The sequence below is a fragment of the Neopelma chrysocephalum genome, unplaced genomic scaffold (assembly GCF_003984885.1).
Source record: "Neopelma chrysocephalum unplaced genomic scaffold, ASM398488v2 Primary Assembly neopelma1_80, whole genome shotgun sequence".
Classification (NCBI taxonomy): domain Eukaryota; kingdom Metazoa; phylum Chordata; class Aves; order Passeriformes; family Pipridae; genus Neopelma; species Neopelma chrysocephalum.
The window spans coordinates 1,400,726-1,419,001 of record NW_020897741.1 but is presented as its reverse complement, the minus strand read 5'-3'; the positions used below and the strand labels follow the sequence as shown (position 1 = coordinate 1,419,001).

General features: G+C 36.3%; 1 protein-coding gene across 3 annotated transcripts in view; it reads right to left on the bottom strand.

Annotated features, from left to right (window-relative positions):
- ATAD2B (ATPase family, AAA domain containing 2B) overlaps positions 1-18,276 on the bottom strand; it is a 75,136-nt gene that overhangs the window by 41,582 nt on the left and 15,278 nt on the right. For 2 of the 3 annotated variants that reach the window (XM_027690061.1, XM_027690060.1), the window contains exons 2-15: positions 17,162-17,316; positions 15,670-15,716; positions 14,509-14,662; positions 12,350-12,452; positions 11,576-11,684; positions 10,236-10,352; positions 8,789-8,864; positions 6,900-6,998; positions 5,890-6,001; positions 5,017-5,132; positions 4,032-4,206; positions 3,170-3,258; positions 2,236-2,395; positions 1,196-1,286 (exon numbers count right to left, since the gene is read on the bottom strand). In XM_027690061.1, coding sequence (XP_027545862.1) covers positions 1,196-1,286; positions 2,236-2,395; positions 3,170-3,258; positions 4,032-4,206; positions 5,017-5,132; positions 5,890-6,001; positions 6,900-6,998; positions 8,789-8,864; positions 10,236-10,352; positions 11,576-11,684; positions 12,350-12,452; positions 14,509-14,662; positions 15,670-15,716; positions 17,162-17,316 — 1,603 coding nt within the window. Of the gene's footprint in view, positions 1-1,195; positions 1,287-2,235; positions 2,396-3,169; positions 3,259-4,031; positions 4,207-5,016; positions 5,133-5,889; positions 6,002-6,899; positions 6,999-8,788; positions 8,865-10,235; positions 10,353-11,575; positions 11,685-12,349; positions 12,453-13,513; positions 13,631-14,508; positions 14,663-15,669; positions 15,717-17,161; positions 17,317-18,276 lie in introns of those variants that run through there. The other variant, XM_027690062.1, reaches the window with a different exon arrangement.

The following is an 18,276-nucleotide window of genomic DNA, read 5'->3' as shown; positions in this document are numbered from 1 at the left end:
ATTTTAAAATACATAATTGTGTTCTCAACGAAAAAATAAAGAGAATTTTCAAAGAAACATCTGGGTTTTTTCCCACCTATTCCCCTCTCTCCCATTATGCAGCACCACTGTCTTTGCATAAATCAAGCAGAATTTACATGAAATGGGTTTGGCACGTGCTGTCTTATACCCGGCAAAGCTTAAACTGCAGTTTGCTGGATAGTTATGTTTTCTCCTCACCAGAAGATGTTGAGGTCTTTGTGCATCAAAAGCGGAGGGATGCTGCTTCGGTGACAGATGTCCCTGTGGATGAAGAGGATAATTCGGATGTACTGTAGCTGACTGAATGGACTGATGTTCAATTTAAAGTTCTTAGATTCTCTGATGTGCTGGATTCCAAAGCACAGATGTTTGAGACTGTCCTTTTTCTGAGAACTTCAGGGCTTGTCAAGGCAGACAGAGGATGTATCTTTGCATGACAAATTCATGAGAAGAGATTGTGGGGGGTGTGTGCTTAAGGGTCATTTCCTCTGTTAAATTCACTATAAAAATATTTGAGCTTATTTCTGATTAGATTTAAACAGCAGGCTTATCTTGAACAACCAAACTCCATTCAGTACAGCAGGTCTTTGGGAGCTCCAAAGGTGTATTTAACGTATTCATGGCGTAGTGACCTTTTTTCCCCCCCCTACCTATCTCTACAGTTTGAAGTTGCTCTGTGCTAGCAATCTGAAAAAAAATTCATCTTTAGAAAGGCTGGTTAGTTTGTTGGATTTACGTCAGAGGGGAGCATGCCAGTAAGTAAAAAACAAACAAAAAACAAAAGCCAAAAACACACACAAGTACTGATTTTTTTTCCTCAACAAGTAGCCAGAAAACCCCCAAGTCTCCCTATCACTTTTGTAACGTACTAATCTAATGGGAAGTCTACCTAAAGATTCCAATTCCAACCTCATTTTACTTCTCTTTGAGGGGATGCATAAAGACAGTGATGATACAGAAAGGAAACATGGTTGTATTTCCAAACAACTACTAGCTACTCATATTGTGTTTTAGTAAGACAGAAACGTTTTGTTATCACAAAAAGTGTTGTTCAAAGTACAGAAGTTTAGAAAGGTAAAGATAAGAAAATACCTTGATACATTTAACATACCTTCAAAGTTTTACACAGAAGAGAAGGCTTCTACAGTAAAAGTACTAACATCATAACACTCACCAACACATTTTTCAGCCAGTTCTCCTAAGAAAGGATCTGACAATTTGGGGTTCCAATCCCTGGTATGAATTTGTAAAATGTGCTTTCGTGCCTGATTTAAAAAAAAAAAAAAAAGAGATCAAAATTAGCAAACCAAATCCATGTCATAATATTTTAGACAAAAATAATATTTATTCCTGTGAATCTGAAATTATTTTACTGGGTTTTTGACATATCACTGAGAGATAGTTCTACATAAAATAGAACTTAGTACTCAAAAAACTCTCAAGAGCAAAGGTTTTCCCTTCCTTTTTAATTTTATATATAAGTAGTAATTTTTTTAGTATATGTTATACATTTTAATTGCTGTTTTATCAACATTATTATATGTGAACTCATCAGAACTCATGTTCTATTAGGAATCATCATAGTTTCATAATTTAATTTTTAATTACTGTACCTACGATTAACAGCTTCCACTGTCAAATGCGTCACCAATGAATGTGTTGCTGAGTGGCACAGCACACACACACGAATCCCAAAACAATGTCAGCTAAAAATTCTATAGAATCCAAATGCATCTATCAATATACAAAGTAAATTTAATTTTAAGCATAAGTTCATGAAATATTATGTCTGAGTTCATGAAAGCCTAGAATAAGGAACTGAAATGTTCCTGTTGCCAATATAATAATGTCTGGCTTTGCATCTACATTTTTTACATACTTAGAAGTGTACAAGATTTAAAAAGTTATTTTCTCTTATCATAACTTCCAAAACCCCAAGTAGTTAGGGTTCATTATACAAATCCATTGTTTTTAGATAAGCAATTGAGTTTATTGTGAATAATTTACCTATCTGTTTAGTTTTATCTACATCCTGAAGATCTGAAGTTCAGTACAACTTCATGTATACAATCTTTTTGTACTACAAATGTCTTCCTAATTAAACATTCTTACAAGCAAGAATGCGTACTTTTTTTTCATAAGCTTGGCTGTCAGGCATTCCAATGTTTAACATCCTAAAGATGTTTATTAATAAATCTCATTTCTAGGTTTTACCTTTTTATCAGGCAAGTTGAAAAGAAATTCCCTGTCAAAGCGACCAGGTCTCCTGAGTGCAGGATCTATAGAATCCAGTCTGTTTGTAGCACCAATTACAACTATTTCACCTCTATTATCCAGTCCATCCATGAGGGCAAGAAGAGTAGACACTATAGAGCTGAAAGAGATGTTTCAGAGAAAGAATATATAGAAAACACTGCACGAAGTTTTGGATTTTCAAATGCAACATTAATAATTTCAAAGGAAAAAAGCCAAGTTTAAAGAAAATAGGTGCATAACAGTTTCAAGTCTCTTATGTTCCATTAACCTCCTTATCTGCTGGCCCCAAATTTCTCTCCTATTTCTCTCAGTTAAGTGGAGGGAGATATACACACAAATGCCACCACCCATAGAATGACAGATACAAGTGTGTTGCCATACAGAGCAGAGCAAAACTGAGACTGAAAGCAGCCAGGAAAATTTTCAGCCAACTGTTGTAAAAAATGTTTTAAAAAATGACACGATAGCAACACAAGATAAGTTTGCACATCACACTATCTAGAACCAAAATCACAGGAGAGTTCAGTTCATTCACAGAACATTAAAATTCATCATCTTAAAAAAAACATTTTTTCAACTTGTTACTCTACTGGGCTGGTAACAGACAATCTGTTTAGAGCACAAAAACAAAAGAAAAGCTGTGGAAATCTTGCAGTTAATAACGTGGATGAAGGATAATTGCCACTACAATTCAATTCTCAGCAAATTACAGTCTGCCTGGAGGACCGAAAAGATGACTCTCAACACCAAAGAAACAATCTGTCCTTTCTAGGGTAAGTGGGCTCCAGAAAAAGTAAAAACCTTTCCTGGGAAGTGAATAAAGTTACATTTAAGGGTTTACCAAGATAACACACCATATACCAAGATAATGGCAGCATATGAGAAATATTACCTGTGAATCTGATCTTGTCTGCTAGAACGAACTGGAGCCAAGCCATCTATTTCATCAAAAAAGATTATAGAGGGTCTCATCAAGTATGCCTGGTATGCAATAAATAAAAAAACTGAATTAACTGTTAATTCATAATTTATCCATCAACATTGAAAACTGTTCTTACTACAAAGAATTAACACGGTAAACTAACATATATATTGAGACCTATTTGTTAAAATGTGTACAGTCTGAAAAGAAAACTGAATTATCAACTATAGCACTGTTTCAAAGCAAAACAGGCTGCAGTCTGCTGTGAGTAAGCAAGATGGCACCAGTGTACCAGTTTTATTGTGTGCATGACAGGTTAAAGACAAACCGAGACACATTTAGTTACAGAAAACACGATCTTATCTGCTCATAATCTGTTTAGACATATCTATCTGAAAACTACTTGTCTTTGAGCTACTGCATTTCACTTATGTGACTCTCTCTTCTGTCCCTTCTCTTCTGAGCCAAATAAGAACAGTATAAGACACAAAACTGACACAATTGTGCATCCTCCTCTGTAGCATTTATCTTGAACATGCCAGTCAACCTCAAACTCACTGATGCAAATTTTTTTTTTCCAATTTTTACCCAAACTACTTTGCTTCATTAATGGACAAGTCAAGAGACTTCTTCCTCTCAATTTTCAGAGGAAGAAAAACTGTAGTCAACATTCCTCTATTCTTTTCATCTACATATGTCATTTGGACAAATCCTGCTTAATTTATGAAAATATACAAATATTTAGTTTCAATTGCAAATAACTTTGGCTGCCTAAATCACAAAAAAACAACATACAGAGAAATTATATGAAAAATATGTATTTTCTTCTAACCTGATCAAAAAGGAGTCGAAGCTGACGTTCGGATTCACCAACCCACTTACTGAGACAGTCTGCTCCTTTCCTCATAAAGAAAGCCACCTTTTTGTCTCCTTGACTGCACTCATTAGCTAGAGCTCTAGCTACCAAGGTTTTACCTGTTCCAGGAGGACCATAGAATAAACAGCCCCTGAAGATAAATGGATCAACATAGTCACAAACTTATTTTATGTCTCCTGAAAAACTCCAAGTCAAATTTTATAATGAAGACAGGGAGCCTGGAGAAGAAAGACTTAAGACCTCACATTATTATTTAGTGTATTAACATGACTTCATAAAATCTAAGTTTGTTTTATTCTTTCAAATCAGTAAAACTTTGATTTGTAAAGATCATTAATTAATGGCATACTAAGTTTCCAAAGGATACTTTTACATTAGTTGAACATGTCCTCAAATATTAGAACTTAGGTTAATACTTGAGTCAGTGTTTGTTACTTCTTTGGAAAGAAGGAATTCCTTTAAATTACAAAAATACCCCAAAATTTCCAATTTACTTAGATTCCATGTACCCATTTAAATAACATACCAGGATGCCTGATTAAGAAATACTAAAATCATAATATAACATTATTGAGATTACACCTATAAAAGAAACATCAGCATTTCACTTGATTTAGTAAAATATTTGATAACATAATGGGGGGGAAAAAAGGCAAGGTACTACTAAATAGAACACTAAATAGAATCTTTCTTTAACCAAATCTCCAAGTTTACCTTCATATCACAAGAAAAATAAACTAAATATTTTTTTAAAATAAAGAATTGTTTAACTCTTCATCCTGCTTATTACATTCTGATAGACAACTGGGGAGGAAACACATAGGTCTATTTGAAGTGTAAAACACTTCAGGGAAAGAATCAATCTCCTATGTGTTTTCAAGTGAAGCATTCTTCAGAGCTTAATAAAATAAAACAAAGGAATAGGAATAAATGCACCTACCTCGGTGGCTGAATTTTGAATTTTTCAAATATTTCTGGATAGAGAAGAGGAAACACTACCATTTCCTTAAGTGCAAGGATATGATGGCTCAATCCCCCTATACTATCAAAACACACCTTAGGAAAAAGAAAACAGAGCATACAAATCTTATTATTGTGACAGCTTTCCAGAAAAATATCTTTCTTTGTAAAATATTTGAAAACAAATTACAAAAAACACTGCATTGACCAACAGGACTTCCCTGAATTTTCAAAGTGTAAAGAAACAGTTGAGAAAGTCAATTCTTGGCTGCCCACATGAGGTTTATCTGGTTTGCAAGCTAACTGTGCCAGGGATGCCTGAACATCTACAGCGATCCAGCCTTAAGTCCCAGATCATCTTTAAGCTCAGGCACAGCATAACATGAATAGAGCCAAAGCACTTCTAGACAGAGGTTCAGCTCCAGTAGTAATTCAGCAGCTTCTGCACAGCACACACCATAAGCTGATGTGCATCGTTGGTTCTGAACGCACAGGACCCACATGGTACCAGAGTTAACCGGCCCAGAGGGTCAGGATCTCCATTTCCTGCCCTGCTCAGCATATCCCAGCTTCCACTAGTACAAGTAATCACAAACTGACTGTAAGCAAAGAAATACAGTTGGGCAATAGATGTTTTGGCTTATTTATGACATGCATGCAGCCTGCTGACTACCCACAGGCCAAAAGCAAGTGCTTTGCAGTCTAAAGAAATAAACAGACAAAAGCTTTGGAAAAAATAAAAAGAGATCAGCGAGCTTCCTATGAATTTACTTCAACTCTAATAAGAGGCTGTGGAGAATTCTATTTGTACATAATTGGGGGAAGGGAAATAAAAAGTTCTAACAGAACTTACTGATTTATCAACAATCATAGGGTCAACATCAGCCAAACTGGCCCCAACTTTCACACGTTCTCGAAGGATTCCACTAGCTAAGTCTTCTGCTCTAAAGTTTAAAGGCAGGCACCTGTTCAACAACAAACAAAACACCAAATAAATACTTTTCTGTTTTGTTCATTTGCTTGAAGGGAAGAACCAAGAGATTAAATGCCTTCTACTACGTAAAGAGACAACCTTTCTGGATCGGTAAGGCAAACAAAACTGACCTTTTTTACTGTGGTAATTATTACTGTGTATGTGGAAGTTCCTTACATAAAGTTAGTTTTATGCTTCCATACAGGTACTTCAATCTAGACAACTAGGCTGTACAGACTATTTTGATTAAACACAGAAGTAACATTCCTTGCTTTAAGGATGTAGTACCTACATAGGTACTACATCAGGTCAACTACACAGATAAAGGTACCAGTAAAGACACAAGTTACACTCAGAACTGCACTTTCGGTAGTTGTATAATCGCTTGAATTCCTCATGATGGAAAAGGGAACAGTGTGGCAGAGAGGAAGAATTGGGAAAAAAAAGAACAGGAAACTTTTTTTCTGCTGAATTTTCCAACTAATGCATCTATGGCAGTAAGTAAATTTCCTTATAGATCTTCCACTTTTAGATAACTGCTAAATACATGTAAGGTCAACAGAATATGTGTTGGGTGTGTAGAATGCATGAATTGTTACACAAGAGGAAGAGGGAAGAGCTGGTACTGGGAGTACAACTGAATTAACCGAGACCAAGTAACACCAAGAATAGAAATTTATTTTAACCAACAGAAGCTGTCTTATAACCCAACCGAATCAAACAGCTATTCTTATCTTTCCATCTTTTTATCACTATTATTAATTATCTACTCATAAGACTTCAAGATCTATATTAATATGTGACCAGCAGTTTTCCTAAACCATGTCTGCAGAATCAAATGATGCATAATAGAAATCAAACCCTTCTAAAGACCAAGGATGTTTTGATACCTATTTCTTGCTCTGGCTATGCTTTTAGATTTTCTTCTTTCAAAGCGTTCTTCATCTGAAGAGGTTGTATCACTGCTGTGAATGGCATGCTTCTTTCTCCTATTGAAGTGGCAAAACAAACAGAAAACTCAGTCCTTTTTGCAGTAGAATGGCATTTTTTGTTTTTTTTATAAAAATAAAACCGAAACTACAAGTACAGTACTGTTCAGGTTTGAGATGCACACAAATTTTACCTTCGTTAAGGATCAAAATAATCTGAGAGGGGAACAACAGCTCTTACTACCACAGGGATTATCTGATTTCAACATGAACATCACTAAAACAGTAGAACCCCATAAGATACGTAGTCCAGTCCACGTTGCCTCAGCAATGTGATTTGAGTATTCAATCAATAAGCTGCAACTGTAGTTAGGAGAGCCTCCAACCACTTTAGCCACCTCTAACGCAAGAGAAATATCAAGATCTCCTTACTCAGTTTGATGGTTTCATTTAAATATTCTCTGAAATAAATTCGTGCTTCCCAAAGAATACAGTCTCTTTTTATGAGGTTATTCATTCTGAACAGCAGAACAGTTTCATAAAATACCAGTACTGTAGTTTAACTTCTGATCTGAATCCAAGTAAAATTACTATTCAAAGTCTGAATGAACCATTTCTTATTTCAGTATGACCGTATCTCAGAAAACTGAGTATTTCAGAAATATGAGAGAAAGTACATTAAATCTTCTGTACAAAAAGGTGTTGAATTTGATATCAGTTTGAAAAATTCAGCACTGTTTTTCATGAAACAGCTGGCTACTAGTAAAAACTCCTGGATTTTAGGTGAATAAAATGAGCTGCATCATTTGTATGACTACAATAATGCACTGAACTAGCTGATCTTTGCCAATGGATAACATGGTCAATCAGTTTTACTGCTCAGTGACCAAAAATGAGATAAATGTCAAAGTATCACAAGGAGAATATCACGCAATTGGCAAGACATTTTATGACAGTGTCCTGACAAGAAAGAATAAAATGAGAGTGGAGCAATGAGCAGGCTAAAACTGAAATGACAATAGTTTTCACTCTTCATATCTTAATAGTAAGTACAAGTCGTGAGATTATCCAACACAATGTCATATGCACTTCAAGGGGGGGAAGGGGGAAAGACAAACTTTTATTTGTACTACAAAGAAACTTTAGAATCATAAGACTCATCTATTCATTTACTTTTCATATTTTCACTACACCATTAAATTGAGCAATAAGACAAGTGTTTCAGCTATGACTAGCATTCGTTTACTTGGATTCTGTTCATGGACAGATTTGTCTTTTTGAAGCTTTGACTAAGTTTATTTTTTAAAAAATGCATTAAGCTGTAATCTCATCTGTTTTGTTACATAAAGCCTACTGACAGTTTCCAAGACAACTTGTATATTCCAGACTTCTTTGACACAAAACATAAGAGTCAAAAATTATGATTGCTAAATATTTTATTAAATTGTTGATAATCCTTGGATGAAACTTGAACTGAAAGAAAACAAAAAACATTAACCTGATTTGTCTAGTTTGCAGAACAGAAAAGGGATTATTTGTTAAACTGATGCTTTGGATTAAAACACGAAATTCACGGCCTTACAGAAACAGTGCGCAATGTACAATTCTTCCCAGTACTTGCAGCACACCTGTTTCCATTCTGTTCAGCCCAAAGCTTCTACTGGGATTGCAAAGTGCCAAGACTCTCCTATTTGTGTGCTGATCAGGGTCTAAACCTGGGATACAATTCAAGACCCACACCCATGCGTGAATGAACTGTACAACTCACTCAAGAATGGTCTGAAAATCAAAAACTACCAGAATGTACTGAAGCAAAGCAAATAACTACGTACTAAAAGACTGACATTTACCTGATATGGCTTCTTCTTGCAGGAGATCTGTGAATGTCAAACAGTGTATTTTCTCTCTTTTTTTGATGAGCTGGCACTAAGAAAGAGAAGTTACAGGTTTGTAACATCAATTACAAAAGAATAATAAACTAATCTAAATGCAGCAGAAAAGCACTAGATAATAACTTCATCAATTAGGTTACCACTGGTTTCTCCAAAAGCTCAAATTAATAAAAGAACTAGGGGGTGGTGGGAAATCAAACCTCTTATGCTTTTTTTTTTTTTACTATCACCATACTTGGCTTAATACAGGCACAGCAATCCTACCTTCATAGTATCAGAGCTGTGCCTATCACAGCACAGAATGTAACTTATCCAGGGCACTGCATTTTTAGTTTATTTTCAGGACATGAAGCTCCATACAGAAACGTTTTCACAGCTGATTATATGGGATGTCTTCAAATTTGTCTCGAAAAATAAACCACAGCATTTCTCTATCAGAGTTTTAATTTCCAAGTTGCCTTAAGATAAAACACATTGATACACCACCAAATATATCCACATTATTTTAAAGAGAAGTATTAAAAGGTTAAAAATTAGAGACACTACACTGTACCCTGTATGGACCCTGATGGTATGTCCTGTGACGAACAGCTAAGGACACAGGGTTTGTCTAGCTGGGAGAAAAGGAGGCTGAGGGACAACTTCATTGCTCTTTACAGCTTCCTGACAAGGGGAAATGGAGGTGCTGAACTCTTCTCCCTGGGATCCAGTGACAGGATGCGTGGAAATGGTTCAAAGCTGCATCAGGGCAAACTCAAATTTGACATGAAGCATTTCCTTACCGAGAGGGTGCCCCAACACTGAACAAGGTTCCTAAAGAGGTGGTCAATACTCCAACGCCTGTCAGCATTTAAGAGGCATTTGGACAACACTCTGAATAACATTTTACCTTTTGGTCTGCCCTGAAGTTGTCAGGCAGTCAGACTAGATGATCGTTGTGGGTTACTTCCAAGTGAAATATTTTAAATTTCTCATCCAGGCAAAATGTGGTAACTGCTGCTATGCCATTTATCTACAGTTATGATTTAGGTTTACCACTCGAGAGGAAAAGCAGGTGTAACAGCAACTATTTTTTCTAAGTAATTACCTAATTTATTAGACTGCTTCATGTCAAATGTTTCCTGACTTAAACCCCGCTCACCCCCAGCCCTGAGCCCAGCACATGGCTGTCCTTGCAGAGTTCAGTGAGGCAGCAATGCCACCCCCACTGACAAACTGACAGACCGTGTCTCAGCAGTCCTGTTTGCACGGTGAACAACAACGGCGGCAAGGCAGAAGTCACAAGGCGCTGCGTGGGAACTCTGTCAGGGATGAAGAGTAGCCATCCAACCTTTCCCTCCCCACACCCATGCTATTCTTGGAGGTCAGCAGACCAAAAGGACACAAGCACTGTCTGGTTCCTCACCTATTGGAGGGGCCTGGTATCTTTCAACAGTTTTTCTCTGTCTGAGATTATATGGCCGATCATTTTCTTCCCCCTCAGCTTCTTCTACTTCTATATCTCCATCTTCTTCCTGAGACTCTGTTCAGGGATAAAAATATTTTGAGAACACTTCTACTTGATGTCAGACTTACTTTCGTCCTAAAAATTAACATTTTAATGGTCACTGAGAATTACTGCCCACTTATTAAATAACTCTAATTGGAAAATCACTGGAAATTTGCAGACCAAGCTAAATCTACAGTCATTGTTAAATTTCCTTCTAGTTTTCTACAGAAGGTTCTGGAAAAGCAAAAGAGAGAAAAATCATGGCTAGGCTTCGCGAACAAAGATTTGGGAAGGGCTCTACCCACGTTTGTTGCAAGTGCGTTGGTGGTTAAAAAGGCCAAGAGAGAAAAATAAATGCATTCAAAACAGTTTTAGTTGTAAAGTACTTCAAATATCACTTTTATTTTCCTTCAATAATTACCCTCCAAATTAAGAATAATGCCTGTCTTCTCTTTTCCCATAGGAGCCTCAGAAAATCAAGTATTTAACACAGCACAAAAATAAGTACAACTTTATGATTCACATTTTTACACAAAGCAAAGGAACATAGTGTATAAAGGCATAACCTAGGCCCATCTATTAACAGCATGAGAATCACCATCCATGGATCTCAGAACTAAGACTGAATTCTTATTCATTGGGACAAATCATATCATGTACAGCAGTTTTAGTTAAAAACTGAGACACGCTATGCTGAACCCTGTATAGATGCCTGAAGTTTGAGTCTGATTTCTTAAGGAAGCCAAGCATGATGCTGATCATGCCATCACAGTAAGTCACAATTGCTTCTTTCTCAGTAATTTTTGAACCCATTGGCCAGTTTCATTCAAATTTTTAAAAGAAGGTAGAATTTCAAACACAGTTGTGAGTCTACAAGCCTTTTAAAATTCAGTTGATGGACAGAAAACAGGGACTTTAATTAATACCTTCCCCAAAGAAAGGATACAGGACTGACTATTACACATTCTTTCTGGTAACTACCACCCAGCACACGAGAAAAATCAAGTCAGTTAGAACACACATAGCTGTAGATTACATTCATCACATCCTGGCTTCCACCAGAGAATTATCACAGGGAATATAAAGAAAGCTTCAATTACTTAGTGTTAGGAAAAACAGGAATAAGGAAATGTAGAACAAACATTTAGAAACCAGGCTCTACTCTCTATAGTGCAATATATTGCTATCTTGTGCTACAGAAAACTTCGTTTTACTAGGATTTCAGACAAGCCCTTACAATTCTTTACAACCCATACCTTCTTCTTCCCCTTCTGTGGATACCTCATGGTGGTTCTGAATCCCATAGCTATTTCTCCTCAGTGATTTCCTCCTCCTTTTCACTCGAGAATACATATCCATGTTTTCCTGGAATTAAATGCACATGCATTCCCATCAGTACTGTCCCATGTCACTCACAGTGTTAGCCCTCAGTTCAGTAACACCCTGAGATTAGCTCAATTGCTTAGAGCATGATGTCAATAATGCCAAGGTTGCAGGTCTGATCCCTTAAGTTCACTTAAGAGTTGGACTTGATGATCCTTTGGATCCCTTCCAACTCAGAATACTCTGTAATGCTCCACACAATCTGTAGTCCTCAAATGTTTATCCAGCAGAGTTCTCCACAGGCAGACTACAAAAGCAGGCTCCTTTAAGAGGTGCTAAAGTAAGTCTCTCAGATAGTACTTAGTCCATCTAACTCAGTTAACACCAGTATCAAGCTGGTTTAGGGAACAAAGCAGATGACAGTCACTGGTCCTGTTTCTAGGCTCAGAGTGTGCTTCAAACCAAAGGAGAAACACCACAGCACATTGTGAGAGCATAACAGTCAATTTAACAATAAAGAAAACATATTTTAGTATATATCCATGAATTTAGTTCTGAATTTCAGTTTATCAAGTTTTTTAATGTTGTCCACTGAAGAAAATCAGAAATCTTTAGACAGAGCTAGACAAATGTGTGGTCTTTGCAAAAACAAACATGCTCCCCCTTGATATTTCTTTTATCCAAGAGCTGGGACACTTTGCACTTACAAATTCTGTGTCTGTCCACATCCGTAGCCGTTCTACTTCCCCCGATCGCCTGTTTCTCCTGATGTTAATATTGTCCATTTCCTGTAGGACAGCTTCAGCAGTACTAAAATACACGCAACAATTAATACACAAAGATAAAAAAATCAGTCTTAAAATAGTAGCATGCAAGACTTTTTACACAGCATCTAACATCTTAAGATGTCTATCAATTAACTACAAAACCAACCATAATAAAACTGAAAGATGAACTTACAGAATATAAACTAAGAAGTATGCAAAAGAAGAACTGCTGATGCTATTAAAATCTGGGATTCAAATTAGGCTGTAACATTTTAAAAAACATTTTAAAAAATTTTTGCTTTGTAACTGCTTAGATGTTAAGACTGGGTGTCAGTTAAGATTAAATTTGCAAAATAAGAAAGTAAAGCTTTTTACCTACATAATTATAATACTGGGAATGCAATTAATGCTTCCACCCCATAAGCTTTACAGTTTCTTACTCTGGCCTCAAAAAGACACTAAAACAAAGAATTTTTTTTGTGTTAAATCAGTCACACCCAGAATTTCATTGTTCAGTATTTGACCTCACTACCATTTCTCATCTATTTAATTAGTCTACATTTTCATTATCTGGAGTATTTGTAAACAGCTGTCAAAACAATGGTGGTATATAAATAACAACCTTGGCCAAGATGCTTCATTGCTAAGGAAGAGAACAACAGAGTATCAGCCAGGCCAAGTCAATTATTTGGCCACCTGTCCTGAACACCATGTTACTGCTCTCCATGGTGACTATAGTAGATTTCCACTGGAATTATACTATAATTGTATAATAACTGTAAGAAGGCAGAAACTTTCCCTTCCTTTTTTTTCCAGCAGTTTAGAGGTAAATCTAAAGGGTAAAATCCTGCCTTGAGAGAAGAAAGTGGAGGTCTTGGTGAAAAAAGTCAGAAAAATCAAGATTTCGTTTTGAAAGCTCCTCTCAATTTTAAACAATTCTTCTAAAATATCTGATGTATGACAGAACCACTTCAAGTAAAATCATGCTGCAGTTTGCTATCAAAGAAAATACAGTTGGAAGGGACCTGGAAAACTCTACATGCTCTGCCAGGCAAGAGCAAACTACAAAATGCCTACATCATTCCTGACAGATATTTGTCTGACCTGTTCTTAAAAACCTCCAATGATTATGGGACGCATTGTTATCAGTGTAAGCTCATACACAGACTTCAGTACCATGATCTTATCAAATTACAATCTTCATGGTAGACTTTCTCCTACTGTTGAGGAGGAGAGGGAGATTCAACTGCAACTAGAAAAATAAATGTAACTTAACATAAATTTGTAAGCTGATGCTAAGTAGTTACTGAGTAAGTTGAAAAAGAAAATTAATAAAAGACTCAACAAAATACATTTAACAATAAAGATCATACTTGGCAATTGAATGTTTATGTTTAAATCATTTTCCAACACTAGAGAAAGCAGTCTCTCATAGATGTGACTGTTAAAACCCGTTTTACAGGTGAGAAGATTGGGACATATTAAGTGACCTGCCCAGGGCCACACGGAAATAATATTTCAAGAAAAGCATTTCTGGCTCCCATTCCTATGCTCAGACCAGACCGTGCCTCCCTGTCTGACCTACTTTGTCTGCACAGTAAATGTCAAAAAGTGACACCCACCCTATGTGAATTACTAACAAATGGTAAAAAAACAAGAACAAAAAGAAAGCTACAAACTTTTGATATTTTATGATCAAAATCATACACGTAAAATCTAGAAAGCTTCCAAGCACTGCTGCTAATCACCAATTTACATCACATTTAGGGTATCACTACAAAACAGGTTACCAAGAAACAAACTAGGGTGTGGATTTACAGCACGTCAGGCACTCTGCAGTAACTGCCAACATACAGTTTTAACCAGGTGTAAACACAGAGTAGCTTCCTCCTCAATGAAAGCCTGGGAAGGTGCTCTGCATTTAGAGCATGGATACCATGGGCAGTCACAGCACAGACCCAGCTGTAACTCAAACCACAATCTAGCTTGTCTCAGTGCATCCCCACAGTAAAACAGACACGGCACTGCAACACAGGGGTTTCTAATTTTAAGACATCATTAAGGTGCTTTGTGAATACAACTGAAGTATCCCCACATACCTGTTTACTAGCTGATCAAACAATAAACTCTGATTCAAAGTTTCGAATCTGTTTTTCCTGGACCGACAACTTTTTCTGACTTCTATATCTCCGTTTATGCAAGCATGGTCCCCATCTCCCTTTTTTTCCCCTCGAAGGGGGTGGCTTTTGAGAGCTAAGAGAAATTTGTATTACTACTTAAAAATGCAGGAAATAACATTTTCACAAACAAGAATTAATAAGAGAATACTCAGCAAGGACAATAAATCAGAAGTTATGGAGCACAGTACGATCTAAAGAACCGTATTCTTTTTAATTCCTAACAAAGTTATTTTAAAGGCTATTTCTTCAGCTTGTTTCCTTATATGATAATCTTACTTTATGATGAAAATTTGGCATTCAAAAAACCATTCAATATTTTTAAGTTAACATCAGTACTACAATGCACACTTGGTCCACAGGTTCAATTCTTAGTCTTTCAAATAGAGTAGCAAAAGGTGAGATACCACATATGGATTTCCCAGCTACTCTATACAGTGCCAAACAAAGAGATCCCACTCCTGATTGTTCCTTAGGCACCACAGTAAATACTAAAATACCAAATATGCTTAATGAATTAACATGTACATAGAGTCAACACAGAACTAAACGGGACAGAATTGATGAAAAAGGGACACAAAAGACAAAGTGGTTTTAGCTGTGAAAAGCAATGAAATGGCAAGTTTGTAAGCTACAAGCATATAGAAAGATTGTTCAAGGTAGCAGGAGCTGCAGACAAGGCAGGTCTCTCTAAAGCAATAGTAGAGTTAAGTAATCTTAAGAACTACAAAAGGCCAAATTTCAGACAAGTAAAGAGAGTAAGTAAATTAAAGACACCAGCTGGGCAAGGAAGGCCAAAATTAGTTCCTAACAGTAATTTGGGAATTAACGAAAACATCAAGATCATGGCCAAGAGGTCTGAATTGAGAAGAGAAATGGATTTTCATCTAGAAATGTTCCCCATATCCACACAGAGCATCCAAGATGCTGACAGAAGAAAATTGAGCCAAAAGAGTAACTTTTCTGGTCAAAATGGTCAGAATAATCAGCAAAGTTATCAAAAACATATGCCACTGAAGATCACTGACATAAAATTGTTAAATGTAAAAGTAGATACAAAAGGGTTTGCTATAATACACTTACATAAGCTACGTCCATTTGGTAGTGTAGCACCAGGCTGAGAAGTTAACCTAGGAAACAGATCAGACACACAAATAATGTTAACATTCCTTAGCCAAGCAAAAGGCACACGCTGAAAATATAACTTTAAACACAAAATCCTACATGATACACTATGATTTCAAAACCTCAGTGACATGCAGCCTCTGAAGAATCTGCTTCATGTCCAACATTGGAATGAGGACAAAACTGCCCAATACCAATTATATGAAAACCCTCGAAATATCTAAACATCTTTTTTCTTATTAATTCCTTCAATGTTCCTACTGTTAACTTTCCCCTTAAATTTCAGAACAGAACCTTGATATAGCTCACCATAGGCAATTATCATTCCAACACTTTGGATAAAACAGCAAAAGCTACAAACTTTGGGAAAAGTCTTACTGACTCAAGACGACTCTTGAGCGTAACACTTTGGATTTTGGCAGAAACAACAAAAAACCTCAGATGCAAAGACATGTTGCAGTAGATTTTAAAAGAGTAACAACATGAGTTTCAGTACCTTGGCCAAATTTCATTTGACAGAATGATCTAAACTGCCCCGGTCTTATTAAACATTTTTTTGTATCTTAACATTTCTAAGAGGTACAGTACACATCTACACTTATAAAAAAAGAAACAATGTTCATAAGTTTCAATATATTCCCAGTGACCATGGCATACTAATATGCTATATTTCATTTATTCTGTCTTAAAAGAGAAAAAAAATAACAGAAAAAGGTCTATTTTAGGATTTTAAATAAACTTCATCCTAGCAGACAACAGTCCAGCAGTGACTTACAGTCATTCTTACATATGAAGCATTACAAGAATGATTTTGACTTGTACATAAAGATGAAACACATATCTACAAAAGAATCAGTATTAACTGAAATTTCATGGATCAGGAAAATACTGTGTACACTGCCTCACAGTTACTTGTAATCATGTAAGGAACCTTATGCATACAAGAGTGCTTCGTAAAATACTAAAAATCACAGTTATAAAACAAAATTAATCAGTTCTCTCACAAGTTATAAAAATGTGGCAGCACTGAGGCAATAATACATAAAATTTACTTGAGTCTCTATAATCAAACAGGGATAAAAGGCTGAAACAACAATGGAAATAAACTTGACCATTATCCATTCCCTAAAGATGACAACACTGATTTTCTAATTAAAATGTCATGAATGCATGAAAATACCAATTACTTCACTAAACTCAGATGCATCAAGAATCTAGAACTCAAATAAAATTACTTTCTATTTTTGCACAAATATGCGTAGAATGGAAACAGAGATGAGAGGATTGATGTAATCCACACTCCTGGAGTCTTAAACTAAAGAAAATTGTATGAAAATAACACACTTCAGAAGTATACTCTTGAGCTGCAGCTGACTGCAGAAATAGCATAAGTGGGTTAGCAACACAGGAAAAATTGGCAAGAGTTTCTTTTTCTCTTGGCACCAATTACCTGGACTGTCCAGTTGAGATGCTCCATTCCTCTCGCTGCCCAGTACTGCGTGATTTTGATTTGTCTTTGCACACAGGATCAGCATGTTTTGAGGTACGTTTGGCGGGAGGAGAGATGTGGCTATCACTCAAACTAGCATCACTACCTTCATCTTTCTGAAAAGAAAAAAAGCATTGGACCATACTTAATTGGCTCATTTGTAATACTCTTATTACAAATATCCTTCCAGAAAAAAAAAGAAACTTCAGCTTAGTAAAACGGAAGTCTCTGTCAAACTCTTACTGACCAGCCTACATGAAATATTAAAAACATTTATTCTGAAAACACTACAAAAAACTATGAAAGTATTTCATTTTAAATATTAAACTTCCATAATATTTTACCTGTATTTCTGAACAAGCCTTCTGTTTCTCTAACTGTACTTTTTATATCATACATGACACTGCCACTCTCACCCTACTTGCAAAAGAGCTAATAGTGCAATAAAGAGGAAAAAAAGAACTGAGGAAAATCAAGATACTAACAAACACAGCATTAATTTATTCTGATGTTATCTCTGTCTTTAAGATGCTTAAACACATTATGCTCTTCCTCCTTGTAAGAGCTTTCCAATACCTTGTTCTACCCGTCAGACTGTCCACCACGCAGCCAGGAAGAACTGCAAGTGGACTTTATACCTTCATGGTAATTTTTGTCTAATGTGTATATTAACAGTATTATACACACCAACCACATTAGTCTTAACACCTTTTAAGAAGCACCTAAATAGTTCCAGAGGAGGGTTTTTTCTGTTGTTTTTACTTATCGGAGGTAACATTAAGACAGAAACTCAAAGATAGTAGCAAGAGATTATGTCAGAGCTGTACGTAAGAAATGGACAGACAGCAAACTTCAGAGGATCTGCTCTGAACTACCAGAACAAAACAAAAAAACCAGGATTCTATAAAACACAAATTTTAGCTCATCAAAACAGTCTTAATGGCCATGCAGCAGGACCCTGAAAGGCTCAAGAGGTGGGCCTGGGCAACCCTCAGGAAGTTCAGCAAGGCCAACAACAAGGTCCTACACATCCATCGGGGTGATCCCAAGCACAAATACTGGCTGGGTGGAGAAGG